At 31.8% G+C, this 24,661-nt stretch overlaps 1 protein-coding gene across 1 annotated transcript in view; it reads right to left on the reverse strand.

The window, feature by feature from the left end:
* LOC139497744 (protein fem-1 homolog B-like) overlaps positions 1-24,077 on the reverse strand; it is a 44,358-nt gene extending 20,281 nt beyond the window's left edge. Inside the window, exon 1 of the mRNA XM_071285978.1 lies at positions 24,030-24,077. Within this exon, the coding sequence (XP_071142079.1) occupies positions 24,030-24,077 (48 nt within the window). The remainder of the gene's footprint in view (positions 1-24,029) is intronic.
* Between the last annotated feature and the right edge of the window lie 584 nt (positions 24,078-24,661).

Here is a 24,661-nt window from a genome sequence, read left to right on the forward strand (position 1 = left end):
ATTACTGTCAAATCTTCATAATATATATCTGGTAAAGTTGTCATAAAAGCAAAAACGGACGAAAAAGTTGGCAACAATTTATAATTTCGTTTTTAGAAATTTCAATCAGAGTTCGTATATCCCTTCAACGATTTATTCAATTTTTTTTAACGTACAGATAGCGCGAAACTCTCACTACACCATGCATAGACTATTTTTTTTCGACCAAATGCGGCTGCTTATTTATACAACCGAACAACCAAACGTCCGCACCCAATTTTAGCAAAGATATACTGTCGAACGAGGTAAGTCAAGAGATGTGAATATTTCTATACCCAATCAATCATTTGGTTTTGAAAACAATTTTAAAGGTATACATTAATACGACATCAACCCAACGACACATATCAATCAAAACATTAAGAGTCAACACACATATTTTTGTAATAGAAAGAAACCTATACAGAATAAAAAGCCTAAACCGCAACAAGACTAAATAATACGGGAGCAGTGATTTTTTTAGACAAAAATGCAAGTGTTCCGTAGAAATATTTCACGTACCATTTTTTTTTTTTTTATTTCGATCGTTGAAAATTATAGCAGGTGTGATATAAATCAGTAGATTTAGGACAACACTATAACATGGAAATATAATATGAAAATTAAGCCTGCTTTGTACTAGACCGACACACTGAGATGGATTTTTAACGTGTAAGTTCACAAGCTAACAGTTCGAAAGAAAGAAAAAAACTCTTTGTTAGACCCGTTTGGGATTCGGACTAAAATCCTCTCGCTGTCGAGGTGAACTTAATATTCTCACGAGACCAACCAGGAGAGAGGTCGCATAGTCATACCAAAAACTCGAGCATAATAAACAATACAGTTTAACAGAATTATCACCGTTACTAATGCGATTTTAAAGTCATGATCGCTTCAACCTCAAATCTTGCTGCAATTGTTTCACATTTAGGCTAATAGTATTAAATACTATTGTATTCATTGAAGTTTACATGCGTATTTTTTTTATTCAAAAGAATAAATTAATATTTATAAATAAATTGGACTGAACAAACAACACTAATTATTTCGCATTTGCATGTAACGCAGTTTAGAAAAATAAAAGATTGGATTTTGTTTTATATTAGCACACATGCAACGCATCCCCACTTAGGAGTCCTCCAAAAAGGTAAAATTTACCTGTATTGGAACATGTATGTCTGGTGTATGTATATCACTCGTTCCATCTACAATATACGGAAATGACACGACCGGGTATTGTAAAGCTTTGAGGGACTTTTAATGTCAAATTCATATCCCTGGGAGAAGAAATTACCAAGTTTGGAAAACACCGTGTGTACACTGACGTATAAAAGTGTTTATGTCTTTCATGCTGTCTAGTCTGAGAATAAAAGTTTGAGCAGTTTTTGAAGGTAAAAAATAAAGGTTTAATATTATTGCAAAAGTCTGTGAATTATTGAAAATAGGACGTTCCGGAAAACACAAGTCGCTATATTAAATGCTTGTAAATCTCTGTTACATGTGATGCGCTTCTATTCAAATACCTTCAGGGATGATTCCACTATATAGTTTAGGGCCGCTTAACGGCCCTTAAATGGGCCAGCGACCCCCAAAAAAATGTTTGTCAATATAAATTCCCAATTCAGGAAAATAAAAAAAAAATCGGTATTTCTGGCAACTACAGATGGGTGCAGTCCTAACCTGTACAGCAAGTTAACTTGATAACCAGTCATTTGGACTGGTCAAAGTTAACCTGTGACCGAACTTAGGACTGCTCTGACCAGTCCTAGGACCAAAATCTAGTTAACTTGAAAAGCGGACTTGGTCCTAGGACTGTTTTTATGTCTGCCAAAAAGTTAACTTGGAAACAGGTCCGCTATTGATATAAGTTAACTTCGGAACCAGTCCTGTCTTAAAGTTAACTTCGCAACCAGTCCTGTCATAAAGTTAACTTCGGAAGCAGTCCTGTCATAAAGTTAACATAAGTTAACTTCGAAACCAGTCCTGCCACAAAGTTAACATAAGTTAACTTTTGCTTTGACAAATCCGATCAAAACCAGACCTATTCCCAAGTTAACTTTTGACTGGTCTGCTCAACACTAAGTTAACTTGTAACCAGGACCGCTCTATACGATTTTTTTTAAATATTTTTGATATCTTTGTTTCGTAGTGTAAACATCGAAAATAAAGTAAAATTAATACTTCCGTTTTATAAACAGTATTAAATACAAAACGAATTAGTTGAAAATTATGTACGCATAAAACTTGCTTGTAACACAAATTTATCTTTGATCTAACTATCAATCAATTATAAAAACGATCTTGGTTACAATGATAACGGGCACTAAATATATATATTCCAATACCTATCAAATTCAACCATATTTGTACTTTATTATGTATATCTTTGGAAAGAAGTATATTTGATGTTAGTTGTATACGTCCTTGTAAGTAATACATCCTTGAACTATGCAGTCACAATCTGCAATAGTTTAATTCATTTACACACATGACTACAAATTTTTGTTCGCATTAATTTAGGGTGCCACCATGTCCTCTTTTTACTTAAAATACTGATACGTAACAAAATTTCCGGTCTCACTAATTAGCGACAACAAGAATTTTAGCGACAACAAGCGTCAACAAGCGACAAGAAGCGACAACAACAATTATTTTAGCGACAACAAGCGACAAGAAAACATTTTTTTTTTAATTAAAATTAATTATTGCAATAAATATTAAAAGAATATGCAAAAGAAAATAATTTTAGCGACAAGAAAGTTAAAATTGATAGAAAAAAATTAAACATTATTTACATAATATTTTATCATCTATTATGAATAACAGCCAGTATTACGTTTAATTATTGTATTATGAGATTACTTTTCCTTGTGTTTTAGAACATATTATTTATCTTATAATTTGTTTTTTAAAACTCTTTTCGTGCAATATATATTAAACTCGCAAAATGAATTATTTGTGCATCATTGTCCTGAAAATATTGACACAAATTGTGAAATACAAAGAACTGAAATCAAACAGTGGAGCAAAGAAAATCGAAATGTGAATGTATTCATCTTTTTATTTGTTTATTGCCTCATTATTAAAAGATATTTATCATGTTTATGCATATTGATTGAAGATGAAAGGAAATTAATGACGATCTTGAGTTTTCAACAGGTGTTCATTATTTACAATGATTGTATATTCTGGCGCGTGTAATTGTATAGTCTGACGCGTGTACAAACCCGTACGAAAAACATGACACGTACTCCAGCTGGACAGTAGCCGTACTGAGAACCGTACTTATAATAATCATTTGGACTTTTCTTTGAATGTCTTATAATGGATAACCCGGCTGGACTTTCAGCGAAATTAGCCGTAAACCGGCTCGAAATATTTAAATTAGCAGGAGTCCGGTTCAGAAAGTCCAGCTGGACTTTCATAAAAGTACGTCTGAAAAAATCCAGCCGGCATTTCTGGCAAAAATATGGCCTCTATAAAGTTCAGCTGGACTTTACAAAGTCCGGCTGATCTTTAAGAAGTCCAGCTGAACTCATAAAAGTTCAGCTGGACTTCAAAAAGTTCTGTTTGACCTTTAAGGATGATCTCAGCAGGGGCTGATCCACAAAAAATTAGGGGGGAGGGGGTTCCACCCCCGCAGAACCCTCCCTCTTGATTACTTCTGCTTAGTTTTTCTTTAGATGGTGGATTCTTCTGATTTGATATGCATCCCTTGTTATAATCTGAAAAAAAAAAAAAAACAGATGGCATTATGCATATACGTACTGCTTATTTCTTTTTCTTTTTTCTACTGTATTGCTGGCAAAATCAAGAAACGGGAATTGTGAAGCTAAATGCTTAAAAGTGTGTGGTTATAATTATCATGATTATATGTTAAGACTAAATAAATTTAAAGTGCATAAAATGAAGTAAAGCTTTGAAAATCACTCAAACTGAAATATTTTGCATAATTAAGTATTTAATGTAGTTTTTTTAATTCTTTTTACTCTTCAAAAATAAAAATTAAGCTAATATATATTTATAATGTTGTAATCATTTCATTAATATGTTGAAGAAAAAAGAACATATCAGATTGTACTTACCAGAATATGCAATCCAAAATACATGCAAACAGCAATCTTCCTAAGTTGAAATTGATGCCAGTCAGAAGGATCCATCGATCTTCTCTAATATAATGTGAAAAGAACAAACATTTGCTTTACATCCAATGTAAATTTCTCATTTTGTTTAAGAAAGAAGACACATCTTCCTGTTTATTCCAAATTCAAATTTTGTTGTATTGCAATACATGAGGTTGTTTGAGGAGCTGTGAAAAAATTTCTTCTTATGACTTCTTGCATATGTCTTAATTTTAAATATGTGATATATTAAAAAAAAGAAAATCAATTATTAATTTGTTCAATTAAGAAATGTTTAATAAAAGTAATAATTATTGCAGATATATGTATTTAGAAATGTGTTATCCTTCAAATGGCCCCATGATCAACCTCTGTGTAGATGCTACTTCCTGTGACCTGTTTAGACTGAGGTTAATTGAAAACAGATGTCACTCTCTACAAGACTATAATACTGCTATTAAATCACTGTTATGGCTCAAGTTTCTTATTGATATTAATTTAAAGAATGATGATAATTATTTATTTTATGCATTCATCTAATTAAATATAAATATACTAGAAAATGTATAAATTTAACCTATTAATAGATGTAATTTTGCTAGGGGTTTTATTTCATGAAAAAGTAAAAATGTTAAATAATTGTTGAAAACATATTAACTGGGATATAATTCAATCAAAATTATATCACATATATTAAATATCAATTTTCCATTTACAGTCTATTTTAAATATTTTATAATGGAATTGAAAATTTTAGGGGAAAAGATCACATCTGACAGTTTGATCTTAAAGTATATTGTAAAAAAATATGATATCATTATTATAACTTGCAAATTTTCATTTATAACTCTTTTCCATTTTGAAAGAAATTGTTCCTTTCAAAGAACAGAATCCTAGTGACAAACTTTTTATTTCTGTAAAGGCAGATTTGGCTGATGAAAATATTCTAAGTCTTAATTCCTGCTCATAAATGACTGTAAAATTTTCTAAGACAAAAATCCTGCTGATCATTCTACAGAAAGAATAATTTCCCTCAAAAGTCCAGCCGTGTTTATTTTCTTGTCGGAATTACAAAAAGTGCGGTTGGACTTTTAAGGAAATACCGGCTGGCAAATAACTGAAGTATAAGAAAAAGTACGTGTACGGCTCAAGTCAGACTGGACTTTTCAAAGTCAGACTGGAATACGTCTCAAGTCCAGCTGAAGTCCAGTTGAACTCCTGTTGAAATTTTCGTACGGGTAGTTGAAGGTGTTAATTGGATGTTATTGTAGCAATAAAACAGGGGACACGCGACTCGTTAATCTCATTTGATGTTCCACATGTTTGCTTATCAAAATGGGTCCACCATGTACAAAATGTATAAATATTATGTTAGATAGGAATGTACATATTACTATATAATGACTAAAAATAATAAAAAAAAAAAAAAAAAAAAAAAAAAAAAAATATATGGACCCCAAGGTTGAACCACGTCCTCGTCGTGGGGTCTGGAAACACGCTTAAATAATAAAGATGGCAAAGCGTGGCTGAGAGTTCTATAAATAAAGCATCGAATTGACATAACAAGAGTACACTTAGAGCATATGCAAATGAATCTAAATAGTATATTCCATTATGCCCGCTCCATATATATCTCCATTCGCAGGGGCGGATGCAGGAATTTTCGAAAGGGGGGGGGGGGGTGCTAACCCAGGGCAAAGGGGGGTGCAAAACATATGTCCCGATACAAATGCATTGATCGGCAAAAATAAAGGGGGGTGCGCACCCCCGGAACCCCCCCCCCCTGGATCCGCCACTGATTCGTTTATTCATACTTTGACTTTGATGAAAACAGATACATACATGCATTATCTTATACATATTCTTCATATTTAAAAATAAAAAAAAGAAGCTCAATCTCTTTCTTCTTCACAAATGTTAAATTTCTTCATCTACCAATATACTAATATAAACTTCACAATCTCTTTCTTCCTCACAAATGTTTCATTTCTTTGTCCATTTATATAATAAAACATTTTAATTAGACATATCTCCTCGTATATTCAAAAAAATACATTAAATACAAATTTCTTTATATCTAATAAAAAAAATGTTTTCTTGTCGCTAAATAGTCTTCTTGTCGCATGTTGTCGCTAAAATAATTCTTGTTGTCGATTCTTGTCGCTTGTTGACGCTTGTTGTCGCTTCTTGACGCTTGTTGTCGCTAATTAGTGAGACCCAAAATTTCAGTACTTTTGATACCTCACGCTGATTTGTACATCAAAATTATTTGACCGCATTGACCAAAACTGACCATATGTGCACATTAATTGTAAATCTATATACCTGCATAGTAAATCAGCCATATTTTATATGTCAGGATTCAATGTATGATACAATGGATAGCAATATTGCAATATCATAAGAACAAATTTTTGTTCGTATAAATTTAGGGTGCCAGCATGTCCTCTTTATACTCAAAATACTGATACGTAACAAAATTTCAGTAGTTTTGATACCTCATGCTGACTTGTACTTGAAAATTATTTGACCGCATTGACCAAAACTGACCATATATGAACTTTAATTTGTAAATCTATATACCCGCATAGTAAATTAGCCATATTTTTTATGTCAGGATTCAATGTATGATACAATGGATAGCAATATTGCAATATCCTAAGAACAAATTTTTGTTCGCATAAATTTAGGGTGCCAGCATGTCCTCCTTTAATTCAAAATATTGATAAGTAACAACATTTCAGTAGTATTCATACCTCAAGCTGACTTGTACAACAAAATCATTTGACTGTGTTGACCAAAACTGACCATATGTGAACTTTAATTTGTAAATCTATATACCCGCATAGTAAATCAGCCATATTTTTTATGTCAGAATTCAATGTATGATACAAATGGATAGCAATATTCCAATGTCATAAGAACAAATTTTTGTTCGCATAAATTTAGGGTGCCAGCATGTCCTCTTTATACTCAAAATACTGATACGTAACAAAATTTCAGTAGTTTTGATACCTCATGCTGACTTGTACATGAAAATTATTTGACCGCATTGACCAAAACTGACCATATGTGCACTTTAATTTGTAAATCTATATAACCGCATAGTAAATAAGCCATATTTTTTATGTCAGGGTTCAATGTATAATACAATGAACAGCAATATTCCAATATAATAAGAACAAATTTTTGTTCGCATAAATTTAGGGTGCCAGCATGTCCTCTCTTTACCCAAAATACTGATACGTAACAAAATTTCAGTAGTTTTGATACCTCATGCTGACTTGTACAGCAAAATTATTAGACCGCATTGACCAAAACTGACCATATGTGCACTTTAATTTGTAAATCTATATACCCACATAGTAAATCAGCCATATTTTTTATGTCAGGATTCAATGTTTATTAATACAATGGACAGTAATATAACAATATAATAAGAACAAATTTTTGGTCGCATAAATTTAGGGTGCCAGCATGTCCTCTTTTTACTCGAAATACTGATACGTAACAAAATTTCAGTATTTTTGATACCTCATGCTGACTTGTACAACAAAATTTTTTTACCGCATTGACCAAAACTGACCATATGTGCACTTTAATTTGTAAATCTATATACCCCCATAGTTAATCAGCCATATTTTTTATGTCAGGATTCAATGTATAATACAATGAACAGCAATATTCCAATATAATAAGAACAAATTTTTGTTCGCATAAATTTAGGGTGCCAGCATGTCCTCTTTTTACTCAAAATACTGATACGTAACAAATTTTCAGTAGTTTTCATACCTCAAGCTTACTTGTACAACAAAATTATTTGACCGTATTGACCAAAACTGACCATATGTGAACTTTAAATTGTAAATCTATATACCCGCATAGTTAATCAGCCATATTTTTAATGTTGGGATTCAATGTACAATTATATTTGACAGCAATATTGCAATATAATAACAACAAAGTTTTGTTTGCATAAATTTAGGATACCAGCATGTCCTCCTTTAATTCAAAATATTGATACGTAACAAAATTTCAGTAGTATTCATTCCTCAAGCTGACTTGTACAACAAAATCATTTGACCGCGTTGACCAAAACTGACCATATGTGCACTTTAATTTGTAAATCTATATACCCACATAGTAAATCAGCCATATTTTTTATGTCAGGATTCAATGTATATTAATACAATGGACAGTAATATAACAATATAATAAGAACAAATTTTTGGTCACATAAATTTAGGGTGCCAGCATGTCCTCTTTTTACTCGAAATACTGATACGTAACAAAATTTCAGTATTTTTGATACCTCATGCTGACTTGTACAACAAAATTTTTTGACCGCATTGACCAAAACTGACCATATGTGCACTTTAATTTGTAAATCTATATACCCCCATAGTTAATCAGCCATATTTTTTATGTCAGGATTCAATGTATAATACAATGAACAGCAATATTCCAATATAATAAGAACAAATTTTTGTTCGCATAAATTTAGGGTGCCAGCATGTCCTCTTTTTACTCAAAATACTGATACGTAACAAATTTTCAGTAGTTTTCATACCTCAAGCTTACTTGTACAACAAAATTATTTGACCGTATTGACCAAAACTGACCATATGTGAACTTTAAATTGTAAATCTATATACCCGCATAGTTAATCAGCCATATTTTTAATGTTGGGATTCAATGTACAATTATATTTGACAGCAATATTGCAATATTATAAATAACAACAAAGTTTTGTTTGCATAAATTTAGGATACCAGCATGTCCTCCTTTAATTCAAAATATTGATACGTAACAAAATTTCAGTAGTATTCATACCTCAAGCTGACTTGTACAACAAAATCATTTTACCGTGTTGACCAAAACTGACCATATGTGAACTTTAATTTGTCAATCTATATACCCGCATAGTAAATCAGCCATATTTTTTATGTCAGGATTCAATGTATAATACAATGGAAAGCAATATTGCAATATAATAAGAACAAATTTTTGTTTGTATAAATTTAGGATACAAGCATGTCCTCCTTTTACTCAAAATATTGATATATGTTACAAAATTTCAGTAGTAATGATACCTCATGCTGACTTGTACAACAAAATTATTTGACGGCATCAACCAAAACTGACCATACGTGCACTTGAATTTGTAAATCTATATACCTGCATAGTAAATCAGCCATATTTTTTATGTCAGTATTCAATGTATAATACAATGGACAGCAATATTCCAATATCATAAAAACAAATTTTTGTTCGCATAAATTTAGGGTGCCAGCATGTCCTCTTTTTTCTCAAAATACTGATACGTAACAAAATTTCAGTAGTTTTGATACCTAATGCTGACTTGTACAACAAAATTTTTGACCGCATTGACCAAAACTGACCAAATGTGAACTTTAATTTGTAAATCTATATACCCGCATAGTAAATCAGCCATATTTTTTATGTCAGTATTCAATGTATAATACAATGGACAGCAATATTCCAATATAATAAGAACAAATTTTTGTTCGCATAAATTAAGCGTGCCAGCATGTCCTCTTTATACTCAAAATACTGATACATAACACATTTTCAGTAGTTTTCATACCTCAAGCTGACTTGTACAACAAAATCATTTGACCACTTTGACCAAAACTGACCATATGTGAACTTTTATTTGTAAATCTATATACCCGCATAGTAAATCAGCCATATTTTTTATGTTGGGATTCAATGTATAATATAATGGACAGCAATATTGCAATATAATAAGAACAAATTTTTGTTCGCATAAATTTAGGGTGCCAGCATGTCCTCTCTTTACCCAAAATACTGATACGTAACAAATTTCAGTAGTTTTGATACCTCTGACATGCTGACTTGTACAACAAAATTATTAGACCGCAGTGACCAAAACTGACCATATGTGCACTTTTATTTGTAAATCTATATACCTGCATAGCTGATCAGCAATGTTTTTGATATCAGGAGTTTTTAATAGGACCATAAATGTACATGTAATCAATAATATTGGGAAACTATATAAAAGCAAAAAAAATTCCTCATAGAAAGTCAGCATTTCATCTCTTTATTCAAAATAACAGTCACTACATATATATAGTAGTTCATGATGGTGTGTACAACAAAACTATTATGCCGCATCATCAAAGTACCAACACGGACATGTCTGAATACAACTTATAGCTAATCCCCGCTGACCCAGTCGATTGAACTTTTGACGCATACAACAATCACTTTTCAATTGTGGTGTCAGATATTTTGTTTGATGACATCCAAATTTTACGGGAACCTGTGTGATATCCAGCAATGGCGGACAAATAGCAATATTAAGGTGTATTCATTTGTAAATACTACCCTAGTTACAATGATTTAATAAAAAAGGTTCTCTTCTGGAAATAGTATACTGTTTATCTATTATGTCGGTTGATTGATTTTGCTTATAGTTAAACCTCAAGTGGCAACTATTTCATCAAAGTGTGCATTGAGTATAATAGAACTGGGACGTCCCATATCTCAATTAATCGGCAAAGACAAATCTCTTGATCAATCTGACGAATTTGACGAGATTGTTGATAGTTTTACCACACCGTATGCTTACGGACACTGTACGATTTCTGTTAGAATATTCTGCGGAAAATAGAATAGTTAATCCAATGCAAACAAGTTGAATAACAATGAAATATCCATGCATGTACAAATTTATGCATAAAGTAAAATTAAGGAAGGGACAGGTAAATAACGGGGAACGAAGCAACGTCGACAATGTTGTTGATATCCCGTGAATATTGCTCCGAAGCGTTGGACAACCTTTCTATCCGCCTTCTAATAAAAAAAAACACTCTATGTGTTTGTGCAGGCATTTTATTTATTTATTTATTTAAGAATACACGAATATCAAATAAATAAATAGAGAATTTGTATAATATCTAGTAAAGTCTAGCGAGTAAATAATAAATGATATCTGTGGAAAAACAATGCGAATGTTGTTTACGTATTTTAATTAAAGTTCAAGTCTGATATGAAAACTCTTATAACGATATACTGTCATAAGCAGACCTGTCCTCAGGTCTGGTCAATAGCAGACTTGTCCACAGGTCAGGTCAAAAGCAGACCTGTCCTCAGGTCTGGTCAGGAGCAGACCTGTCCACAGGTCTGGTCTGAGGCAGACCTGTCCTCAGGACTAGTCAAAAGCAGACTTGTCCACAGGTCTGGTATGGGGCAGACCTGTCCTCAGGACAGGTAAAAAGCAGACTTGTCCACAGGTCTGGTCTGGAGCAGACCTGTCGATAGGTCTGCAGCAGTCCTAAAAAAGCAGACCGTAGGTCTGGTCCACCAACGACGAAGTTAACTTGCTTGACTGCTTAAAAATTCTCAAGTTAACTTAGAAAGCAGACAACAAGTTAACTCTAAGTTAACTTTTGTCAAGGTTAGGACCGCACCCATCTGTATAATTTTTCATAGTTAATCGTCAAAACATAGTAAAATCCGGATAAAAATGCTGACTATGATCGCATTTTATTAACAACGATTTAATTATGTCAACATGAGGTAAACAAATTTTAGCGGCTGGATTCAACTGAAGTTAAAATGTTATGAGAGTATGTGGTTTCGTAAAAGTAGATCGCTCAGCAGGTTGATCAAAAATATGCTTTTTGTCAAAATGGGTGTCAAAACAGACCTCGGCAAAGAGCAAATTTTATAGAACATTGATGAATGAATTTGAATGGTAAAAGCAGATCGCCCAGCAAAGCCGGTTATGTTGATTAAAACTTGTTTTGTAAAAGAAATTATTTTATATTTAGCTCTTTTTTCCGCAAAAGACAAAATTTGAGCGTTTTTGAAAATAATGTTGATGATAGACCATTCATGAAAATGAGAACCCCCCCCCCCCCCCCCCCCCTCCCTGAAATACGATGTCATCATTATGGAACTGTTTCAAAAGATATGAAAATGATCCAAATAATTTTAAAGTTCACTGGTTCAACTGCTTTAAATAACTTATCAATTAAGCATATATATATATACTTTTGTAATTGCTTTTCTAATTCAACAATTGGCAAGTTCTATTTGAAATACATTTAAATTTTTTCACTGGTTAATATGGCAAGCCATTTTGCTATTTAATCTAACTTCAAGATATCTCATAAACTTTATAACATATCTTATATAATAGTTCATTAGATATTTGATATAGTTTGAAAGATATCTTATAAAGTTTATAAGATATTTTATATAGTTCACGAGATATCTGAAATAATTTATGAAATGTCTTATACATGTAGTTTATAAGATACATGTATCTCATATAATTTTCTTAATATGAAATCCAATGAACTATATAAGATATCTTATACAAAACATATTTATAAGATATTTCATATACTTTAAGATATCTTAAATAAATCTTATATATTATATGAGATATCGTATATATTATGAGATAATTTGAAATTCGAATAAATAGCAAAACGACCTGCCATAGGTTAATGTTAGCTGGTACTTGTGGTATATATGTTTTTTTTGTAATAGGCCTCGTTTACCAAAGTTAAGATGATAGTGCATCATATGCAATGATATTCATGTATTACAACTTCCCTGGTCTGAATCAAATAATTTCTTCAATCAGTGTACAGAAGAAATTAACTTAATATTCATTTTCCGTTTTTACAGGAAAATGATATATTATTTCGTCTTAGATTGTATGCATAAAAAATTCCCAATTGGGATAAAAATTCCCAATTTGATATTCAAGGGACCCATTTGTAAACACCTGGAATCATCCCTGACCTTTCTGTTAGTTAAGAAAGTGTAAAAACAGTTATTGAAATCCGGCTGAAAAAAGGGAAAACGAATAGTGACTATCTAACTTATTTTTCAAATATCGAATACACAAATAGATCTCTAACCATCCACGCTTACAATTTGTTTTTACTGACAGGTGTCTGCTGGCATTCGATTGGATATCAGTTTTATGTAGGCGTAACAATTCATCCCATTTATCCAATCAGCTGTCTTGTGTGCGATCTCATACGGTTCACATAGTCTAGTTTTTTATAATGATAGCGATAAAAATTATTCGTGCAGAATATACATACACTATAAAACAAAAATATCCTGTCCAAACATGACTTACGAGACACTATTAACCAAATAACTATTTAAAAACTAAGACAGCATACATATAAAATATTATCATTCATAACAATTACTATTTAAAAGGGAAATATTATACTATTAGTATCATGGTCCCAGCATTTTAACAAATTTTCAAAACAGGACGTTGTTGCAATGGTGTGACTGGGACTTTACGGTGCGTCTAAAAATAACCTATGCCGCCTCGGTGCACTATAAGCTCTCGAAACAGCACTAAGACCATGATGGAACACTATAAACACTGGACACTTTAAATTTGCAAAACACTCATTTGCAAATCCGCCACCGCCTCAAATAAGAGCTACAGTGTCATGTATATAGCCAAAATGTGCGGAATTACATGGGATTCAATAATTTCATTAGTTTTCTACTGTTACTATTATATTTATTTTGCTATTTGATTTATAAAAACATGGGATTTTCAATATCCCATGGCACAGGGCAAAATCCCATGGGATTTACCATTATCCCATGGGATTTTGGTTAAATCCCATGGGATTTTTTTTGGTCCCATGGGATACTTGTAGTCCCATGGGATATTTGTTGTCCCATGGGACAAAAAAAATCCCATGGGACTATAATTATCCCATGGGATTTTTAATATCCCATGGGACAAATTAAAATCCCATGGGATTCAAATTATAAATATACAGTAATATGTATGTTACAATGTATTCTATTTGGTAGTAAATTGTTATAAGATGAATCTTTTTAATTGAATATCTTTTTTCTTTGGAAATGTTAATTCAACATATTGTTCTATAACTGTTCAAAACTAAACCTTTAAACAACAAAGTAGATAATGTGAGTATCAATATATGTTTATTTATGAATTATAGAATACTTTCTTGAAACACTATTATTTACCATTTGAAATCAATGAAAAACTATAATATAAGGCTGAACATACTAGTGCTGTAAATTCAGAAATTATTGCATGCATTTATTATTGGATTTTTGTCATTTAAGACTAAAATGAGATTTTAATTTTTTACGATTTTGAGAGCAGTTTAATTCATATAAAATATTTCTAAATGGGAGTTTAAATTATTGCGTTTATAACTGTGTTGCAATTTTTGCAAATATAAACCCTCACAATAATTCTTGAATTTACAGTAGCTATTTAAGTAAATCTATTTTTTTCACAATATCCCGCCACACAAAACATTAATACATGTAGTTTCTTATCATCCAGCATTGTGTGATCTTATAGTCCACTTTTTGGTCATTCAGCACAGAACATTGACATTATTGTGGTTTCAATATCTTTTGGTATTTAAAAGAACTTTAAATCATTGACTGCGTGATGAAAATAATAGCTGATCCAACTTTTGTCTTTGAATTTTATTCTGGTCTTGTTTCTATGTTTCCTCCATTTATTCTAGGTGATGAATTTCAATCCTTCCGAAAAAGAACCAATAAAATCTGAAGTATTATATAAATTTGTTTGCATACATGTAGCAAAAATATGATTTTTAATTAAAATAGCTATGCTGCATGGATTTCACTGATTGTTAAAGGTTGTCCAGTGTCATCAGTTGCTAACCTCTTACATCCTTTGGTCTCTGATGGAGAGTTGTCAAATTAGCAATATACCACATCTTCCTATTTTAATACTACCGGTATATAACAATCAATTAATTTATTCTTCTTTATAACATTTGGGTATTTTCCAAAGTTATATATATCATATATATAAAGATCAATGTTAAAACTTTAGGCAATTATAATAAAATATTCCATTATTCACTAGAATTTTCAATATATTATACAAAATGTAGACAACAGAAACAATATATCTTTAAGCTTTTGAAGATCTGACAGAGTTCAATTTGTTTTTTATTTCAATGTAAAAATACCCTGAAATCGTCGGACATATTGGAAACTATAACATTGATACAAAAAAAATATATATTGTTTTATCCTTATTTTTTGTGTTGTTGGCTTGCTGTCTCATTTTACAGTTATACATACACCAATAATCTTCTTCTTTTTTAAAAGTAAATATGGGATATTTTTTTTTTTCATAATCTGAAAACATTATATTTCTATCGAATAACTTATTACCAAGTTCACAAACACCAATGTGTTTGTCAGATACTAATTTTAAGACATGTATAAATGTTCCAGACCATATAAGTATTTGGACCATACGTTTACGGTCCGAAACATATAAGTATACTCTTACAGTCCGACCATATTCATACAATCAGACCATTTGATTATACAAGGTACTTGTACTGTCTAATACCAGAGCTCAACCAAACATGTATTTTTATTTCTACTGCAATTTAACTTTTTGTATTAATCTATTAAAGATTTCAGTTATGTTGATCTGTAATGTATATTTGTTTCTAATAAACTTGACCAACTTCTTAAAATTGGGCAGACTGTACACATAGTCTAAATACTCATATGTTCTGGAACATAAACATGATTAACAAGCATTCAACAGGATGTCATGCTAAAATCCCTTAATATTCGTACTAAATTTTGAGTATATACACAGCGGCAGATTTAGGGGGGGGGGGGGGCAGGGGTCCGGGCCCCCCCCTTTTTGGGAAAAAAATTGGTTGCTTATATAGGGAATCACTGAAGCGTGACTGGAGTGGGCCCCCTCTTAGGTCAGTCAGTGGGCCCCCACTTATGAAAATTTCTGGATCCGCCACTGATATATATGTAAATCCACAGGCTACTCTCTAATATTCATGGCAAACACTCACCAAAAAATTAAAGAGGATACAATTTAGAGGAAGGACTGGACAGATGAATGCACAAACACTATTAAAACAGAGCATAAAACTTACCAAAAACAAGATGTTTTACATTTATCCTTCAGAAGCCGGAAAATTGAAAAGTTTTTTTTTTTCTTTCTCTGCGGTCCATGGTATAAAATTTAAATTCATTCATGCAAAATATGAAAATCCGCAAAAGTAGGACCTTGAATCTCAGCTTATCCACATTTTGACTTTTGAGCTGCATATTTTTTTTTTCTTTTCATCTTGCTGATAATCTACATGATCTAAACATAAAAAAAATAATAAAAACATAATTCCAAATTAACTTTGTGTTTTTATTTTTGTTGATACAAACAATTTTTCCAAGTTTAAAAGGAAAACATCATCACAAAAAAGGAGGTCATACTAACCTCCGAAATATTTAAACAAACCAAAATTATTACTTGATTAAGATCTTGTCATAAATTAATAGCATTGATACTCTTATTTTTGAAGACCATATATATATATGTCTTTTGCATACTTATATTCCTTTGTACAACAGTATGCATATTAAGATTGATTCCGAGGACTTAAATGTTAAATTAGCATGATTAATTTTAGTTTCTCAGCTCAATGTGTACAATATGAGAGTATCTTGCAATACTGTATATTCTGATATTCAGAACATATTGTGAGGTTTTCATTAATGCAAATGAGAGCTGTATATCATTCTCATTTCTGAGACATATTTATGAGCTGAAGACCAGTGCCAAAATTTCCTCACTGCATTGAAGACCCATAGGTGACCGTCGTCCGTTGTCTGCTCTTTGGTTGTGTTGTTGTCTCTTTGACAAATTCCCAGTTTCTACTTCCCATTTTATAACATGTATGTAGATTTTTTGTAAATTACAATAATCAATCACGCAATTCTGTCCATTATTTATTTGTTATTGAAAATAAGCAAAAATAAATGCACACAAAATTTAACATTGTTAATAAAGACTTTTTTTTTTAAATTCAAAACAGTTGCCTACACCGTTAATTTCCTTGTTTGATTGATTTCACATTTTTAAAGCCTTAATAGCTAACTAGATGGTATGCCTGGATGGATCCAGCCATTTTATAAAGGGTGTTCCGTTCCCAACCCAAGATTTAGGAGGGGTGGTTCCAACTATATGTTCCCATTCAAATGCATCGATTGTTCCAAGTTGAACTTCCAACCCCTAGAATCCTCCCCCTGTGATCCAGAATTTTTTTCACTTAACCACTGGGGATCTCAACCATTTAAAAGTTTTTCAAACATGTGAGGGTGGGGGTGACCCCCCATGGACTCTCCCTATATTTCATTTGATGTGTTTTATTGTTCCATACAAGAATATATATATGGTTTAGGGGTGGGGATCTTGACCGTTTACAAGATAATAGCACATTCTCAAATTGAACGGGATGGGGTGACCCCCTGGGACCTTCTTTTAATTTTAATGGATTTGTTTTATCGTCCCATTCAATTATATATATGGTTTAGGGATGGGGATCTGGACCGTTTACAAGATAATAGCACATTCTCAAATTGAACGGGGATGTGTGATCCCCAGGGACTAACCTTTAATTTTAATTGATTTGTTTTAAAGTCCCATTCAAGAATATATATGGTTTAGGGATGGGGATCTAAACCGTTTACAAGATTAAAGCACATTCTCAAATTGATCGCGGTGGGGTGACCCCCAGGGACTTTCTTTTAATTGTAATTGATTCGTTTTATTGTCCAATTCAAGAATATATATGGTTTAAGGGTGGGGATCTAAACCGTTTACAAGATAATAGCATATTCTCAAATTGAAGGGGGTGGGAATTACCCCCGAGGGACTCACCCTCCCTTCTTTCTTCCCCCAAAAATACCTGATCACCACCCCCCCCCCCCCCCCTGCTTCCTCATTTCAATCACCCTGATATGATCTGATATAAATTTTAATAGTTTTAGCCTTTTAAAATGTTTTATCACTTACAATAGGAATTGGTTTAAATTCCCCAATTAATTCTAGTCGGTCAAATATATGAATAAATTGAATTAACCTTTATACCATTAATATCAACATATTTCTTTTTGATAAAGAAGGACACAAGTTTTCTATGGGTAGACATTGATAGTTACTAATTTGGGAAGCTGTCAAATTCATAGCATGCCGGTGGCTGTTTTCAAAGTGCTGGTTTTTTTTTATCACCCTCGTTGCTTGCGGACTAACGATTTAGGCCTGTGGTGGATAATAGTGTTCGTGCATTAACTTTCTATACCTTCTCAATTAATATTTTCAAATACTGACGGCAAGTGTTGTAATGTATCAGTGTCTTACTTGAGACCAACGTGCTATTTACATGTGCGTCGAAAATGCAGGGGAAGGAAACTTGTGAATTGTGTTTATTTTTAATCCAAAATAAAATAAGCCGCCGTTAAATTAACCTTGTGTAAATTCCTCAAATTGATGCAAGTCTGAAGAGGCTTCTTTTTTTAAGCTATATTTTTAATGACACACTTTTTACCATTATTCTCTTTCTTTCACTATTCTTTATTCCTTTTTTTTTTGCCCGTTATTCTCTATTCTGTTAAATAACCTCTTATGTGGACTTTCGGTGGTTTATTTTTTTAGTTCTGTGATAAGTCAATATTTCATGCAGGTTCATGAAATTATAGTTTTATGCATATCAGCCAAGATTGTGCGTGGAATTTTAATAAACAATTCAACACCACACGTTATGTGAATTTGATTAAAATCGATGAACATGAATTTGACAGCTAGTGACCCTTTTACAGGTAAAATTCAATTAACAAATTCTGACTGGCATTCAACACCAAATTACCTACTTACTGTATATTGATAAATGGGATTGTATGTCAATACCTCAACATCGTGAATACGCCATGTGAGGTGTTGGTTATGTGTGCTACGGGGTCACTGGTGGCGCCTTCAAAACAGAAAAATATCCAAGTAAAAAAGTGTGGAATTTTGTTGCTGAATATTTAAGTTGTAAATTCCTGAAAAATGTACTAAATTCCGTTCAACTGCTAACATATAAGTTCGATACGAAAATAGGATAAAAAGCATTTGAAAAATTTGTGATCAGTAATTATTTTTCGAATAAATGAAGAGCAATGGGTTAAAAAAAAACTGAAGAAGAAAAGTAAAAAGTAAAAGAAAGTCGTTGAATTAATTATTTTACAATTGTTTAAATATATGAGAGAATGTTTTAGGCAAATTGTCTTTATTTATTAATACAGATAAATGTATTTAAGTTCAGGAAATGATTTATTCTTCTGGCGGCTTCAAATATTTTTTTATCAATAACTTATACACAAGGAGACATTTTTGACTTTTGACAGCATGAACCGCAGTTAATTAGCAAACACAAATTAAGACAGAAAATCGTTTACAAATAAATTTTATAGAAGGAAAAAAAGGGGGGATAAAACGCTCACATACTTCTAAAAAGATTTGCATATGAAAGCTGTCTAAAGATAATTTTAGATTATTTCAGGAGTTTTGAAAAAAGAATACATATATATTTATATATATATATATATATATATAAGTACGTCTGAGTCAGTGTGTTTAGACGAGTTTTATATATATGTATATATATATATGAGTCTGAAAGATTGTGTAACAATACCGATAAATAGATGGAAAACAAAACTTACCTGTATTATTATTGTTTACACATTATACATTATATATCATTATTGTTAAAACTTTTGTCACCGAAGAAGGCCATTTGTTGAGCCGAAATATTTGCAATTATTGTATAATTTATATCATCTGTTCAGTTTTTCCATCTTTGTGCAATGATATTTAACACTTTTTAGTGTTTTGTTTTCCATCTATTTATCGGTATTGTTACACAATCTTTCAGACTCATATAATTTTTCCTGTTTGTGTAGTATTGTCAATTTTGATGATCCAATACCTATTAAGTTTACTGGTTGGTAGATTCTTATAGACTCTGTATATATATATATATATATATATATATATACAGTTTAATTTTCGACGTCTATACTGTTACAAAAAAGGTGATTCTTTTTAAAGATTTGGTATTTCAGTTTCGACTCAAAATTTCTTTTTGAATTGTTAGATGGCAAACTATTTAGGATAAGATTGAATCTGTTCTTTAAGTAATTATGGTGATATTGGCGACGAGATTCATTATATTATAGCAAGGGCTTGTACAAATCCTTGATTAAAGAATTTCAGCAATATAAATAGACGAAAGTAGACAAACAATTATTAAGATCTCCAAGCGGGCCAAATTGTACATCGAAAAAGATCTATATTTCTAAACGTTTTTAAATGATATAACTTCAATAGAAAATTTCCCAACTATGTGAAGATTTTTTATATTTCTAAACGTCTTCAATTTTTACATACCAAAGAAAAATTTATTTAGCATATTCATATAATTTTATATTTTTTTCCAAGTGAACTTTTTTTGTAAAGTTTACTTCTATGTGTTTATAACCATCAACAGAGACACATTCTCTGCCATCACCAATCAGTCCTAATCAGATCAATTGACAAAATTCAGATGATGATTGGTATTGAATATGATCATCAGTCATCCGTGACGTATTCTAAAATCCCAAATAACGGCGCATGTCGATAGATAAATAGTTTATTAATTATCGTCTCGCCATTTAAATTTCACCTAGGGGTTGAAGCAATAAAGGACTTTATAAAACCAAGGATGTGTATAGTTACTATACAAATCCTTGATAAAACTATGTACATGTACTTATTAATATTTCTATAACAAATTACAAAAACGTTTAGTGTAAAAATCATCGATTTATAAATGTCTCTTTTTGCCTAAAATATATTTGCAGGTTTTGGCATTTTTGTAAATACCATTAATGTTTTGGCATCCCAATGCAAAACACAGGTGACAGCCGATTCAAACTTAAATAACTTCTTTAAAGTTGGTTTCATTTTATCAGAGACATATAATACATGTAATATATGTCTCAATACATGTATTTATGTCTAAAATTTTATCAAAACAAAAATTACAAGATTATGAAATAAGTTATGAATCGAATGAATACCCTCAACACTAAAATACATGTCCTAAGTGACTTTTTTTATGTCTTGCTTGCACCGAGGAGACCCTTGACGGTTTTTAGACGTACCATTATTATTTATGCATATATTTGAAGCATTTTGTTCATAATAGGTATTTATATGTGTGTATCAGACAAAATGACTTCCAAATTAGCAGAGGCGGATTAATATATTTTTCAAGCCACCACCCCCCACACACAAATCTTGGAAAATTTGAGATTATATAGGGAATCACTGAAGCATGACTGGCAGGGATCCCTCTTAGGCCGAGTCAATGGGTCCCCACTTATGAAAATTTCTGGATCAACCACTGCTTAGTTCTAGTTATCTAAGGTCCTAGTGTGAAATATAACCAATAGGAATTGGTCTTTTTAAACACTTCTACATAGGCCTACATGTATACGTTTTGTCAAGGGCTGGTTCATTACTGACTGTGCAAGGGCTGTATAGCCAGTCAAGGTCGTTAAAAACTTCCATTTGTTGGTTCATGCAATATTGAAATTATGTTTACTCAATGCGCAGTTAATAGTTACTGAAGTTGATATTTGCTACTTTTCTTCTTTATTTCATAAAAGTGATTTTTTGATTTTTTTTCTTCGAAAAATTTGTGGTGTTGAAATAGGGAATAGACACAGATACCTAAGCACATTCAACAAACGAAATTTTGTGTAATGTCATCAATCTGTATCTGAGATCTGTATTACACGTAGACAGGATGTTCTCTAGAAAACTTTACGTTATAGACACCGGAGAGTACACGCACTGTCGTAATGGAAAATTACTGTATGTTATAATTACCTGTAATCAGCTTTGCAACAAATCAGTTGACTGACCATGTCATTACAGTTCAAACAGATTTTACTAAAATCAAAATGGAATATATATATATATATATATATATACATATTCATTTTTATATCTTTAAAATTTAAAACTTTAAAAAGTACACTTTAACAAAATTATGAAATATAACGAATTGAACAATTTAAGATAGTATTTTAACAAAGTTTAAGATATATAATTTTACAACGATCCTAAAAATATCCAAACAAACGATAAATCTAACGATATGAACTTACGCAGTTTTATATTAAAAGACTGACACACACCAGTTTGCTAACTCAGTGTGCTGGGCCAGGGTGCTGGGTGAGGTGTTGGAACTTGATATATACATCATTAAGTTACAGTTCTGTTAAAATTTGACTGCCTTTTTACAGGGAATTTCTATTCTTACTGTTAACAGTTATTATATACTGTTCCTGGCTTAGAATGATTCTCTGCTCAGCAACTGGTGCGTAATTAGCATTTTATTCAAATATCTTGTAGCAGTAAATAACACAAATTAATGTATTTTTCAAATAGCTTTATTCAGCTTAATAATTATAGCGAAAAACAGCAAACATGGGGAACTAAAATGTTTTAAGTAGCCTTATTATTAAATCTCCAGGCGAGTGTGATCAAATAAAGAATTTCTCCGTAATACTTGGAAAATCTTATATGATTCAGGATCAATTCATCGGTTACACTCCCCTATCACCAGTGGTTCTTTGTTTTTAGCTGACATTCTGAAAAAAAAAAGTGTGTAAGTGTTGACTCGCAATTTGCATGATTAATAACAGATATCGACTCGTTACCCGGACTACTGCAAAAACAATAATTCAGTTCACTGATTTAGACTGAAGGTAAACGGACAGACAGTCGCAGGACAAAAATTCACAGGACATGTCGGACATTAAGTCACAAATTTGATAGGACAAAAAGTCACAGGACAAAAAGCCCCAAACAAATTGTTGACAATTGGCCCATGGTTTGAATATATATGAAAAAGATCTTGAAATATTTTCTTTTTATTACATATATTCATTTTTAATTTAAGGAAATTGCTCATAAAGCTTGATAAACATGATAAATGGAAATGTGTTATATTTTAATCTTGCAAAGGATATATTTATGGGGCCATATTTATTGGCAAATTGAAGCCATTTAAGTACCAAGCCACTTTGACATTTTGTTTTCATAACAATTATTTGATTATTATTGATATTTATTGAATAAATTTTAATTACTAAGTTGCTTCTTATATAAAACTTCACGAAAAATACAAAAAAAAGTGTTTTCGTGTTCACAGAAAAATAATCTCTAAACTGAATTGTGACTTTTTGTCTGTGACTTGTTGACCGTGACTTTTTGTCCTGTGACTTTCTGTCCTACATTCAGATTGAATAGAGGTTTGGTTGACCCCGTCTCCCTCTATCTGAGACTACTATCTCAGTGATGAACTTAATGTTTTATGTATTGTGCTTGTCATATATGTTGGATAAAAGCTCTTGAGTTTATGAGTATTGTATGTATAACCAACTTTAAATAAATCTTTTTTGTTAGCCCGTAACAACTAACAAACTTGTAAGATTTAGGTTTCTTCTTTTTTAAATACAAACAATTACGCCTTGAAAGGATTTGTTTTACTATGACGGCGACCAAGAAAAAAGTTGAAATAGCTAGACACTAACTTTATATTGGACCCTAGTAGCTTTATATGTGCTTTTGGTTGCAAATGTAAATGCATGGATGCCTGCTACACTGTAGAATTCATGTAGAATACATGACAAGGAAGCTTTGCTTTGCTCTTCATGGACTACGAACTCATATTCATAATTAAAAACCTTCCGCCAAGCAAGCGTAAGGGTCTTTGACAATAACCAACACTCATCTCACGAGGCGTACTTAATATGTCTGTTTAGGTATATATATAAACATTTATTCGTCATTGTGCGAAGTGCTCCTTTGAAGCCAGAAGGAGGGATTTTCTAAACCAGAACAGAACAGAATGGCCATACAAGACTTCATTATCATTTGGACTAATATTATGGCACATTTTGTCTTACCACAGGGATTTGTGTCAATTTATCTGGTTTTCTATCCTCTGACCTCATTTTCATGGTTCAGTGGTTATTGTTAAGTTTTTGTGTTTTGGTCGGGTTTTCTAATATTGTATGCAACATGTCAAGTATATTTTTTGTATGAAAATTTTTAGGGATGTACATGTTAGACTGGCATGTTTTATTCAACCTTGACCTCATTTTTATGGTTCATTGCTTAATGTTACCTTTGGTTTTTTTGGCCAGTTTCTCTATTTTCTTGTTTTCAAATTAGCAAAAGGTCAACTAGGTGCATATGTCTGACTGAGAAGTTTCATCTTACTTTATCTTCATAGTACATAGGACAATATAAAAAAGAAGATGGGGTATGATTGGACAACTCCCCATGAGAGACCAAATGAAACAGAAATTAACAACTCAAGGTCACCCTACAGCCTTAACAATGAACAAATAAAAAAAAGAAGATGTGGTATGATTGCCAATGAGACAACTGTCCACAAGAGACCAAAATGACTCAGACATTAACAACTAAACGTCACCGTACAGCCTTCAACAATGAGCAAAGCCCATACCGCATAATCAGCTATAATAGGCCCCGCTAAGACAATGTAAAACAATTCAAACGAGAAAACTAACGG

This window comes from Mytilus edulis, chromosome 12 (genome assembly GCF_963676685.1).
Source record: "Mytilus edulis chromosome 12, xbMytEdul2.2, whole genome shotgun sequence".
NCBI lineage: Eukaryota > Metazoa > Mollusca > Bivalvia > Mytilida > Mytilidae > Mytilus > Mytilus edulis.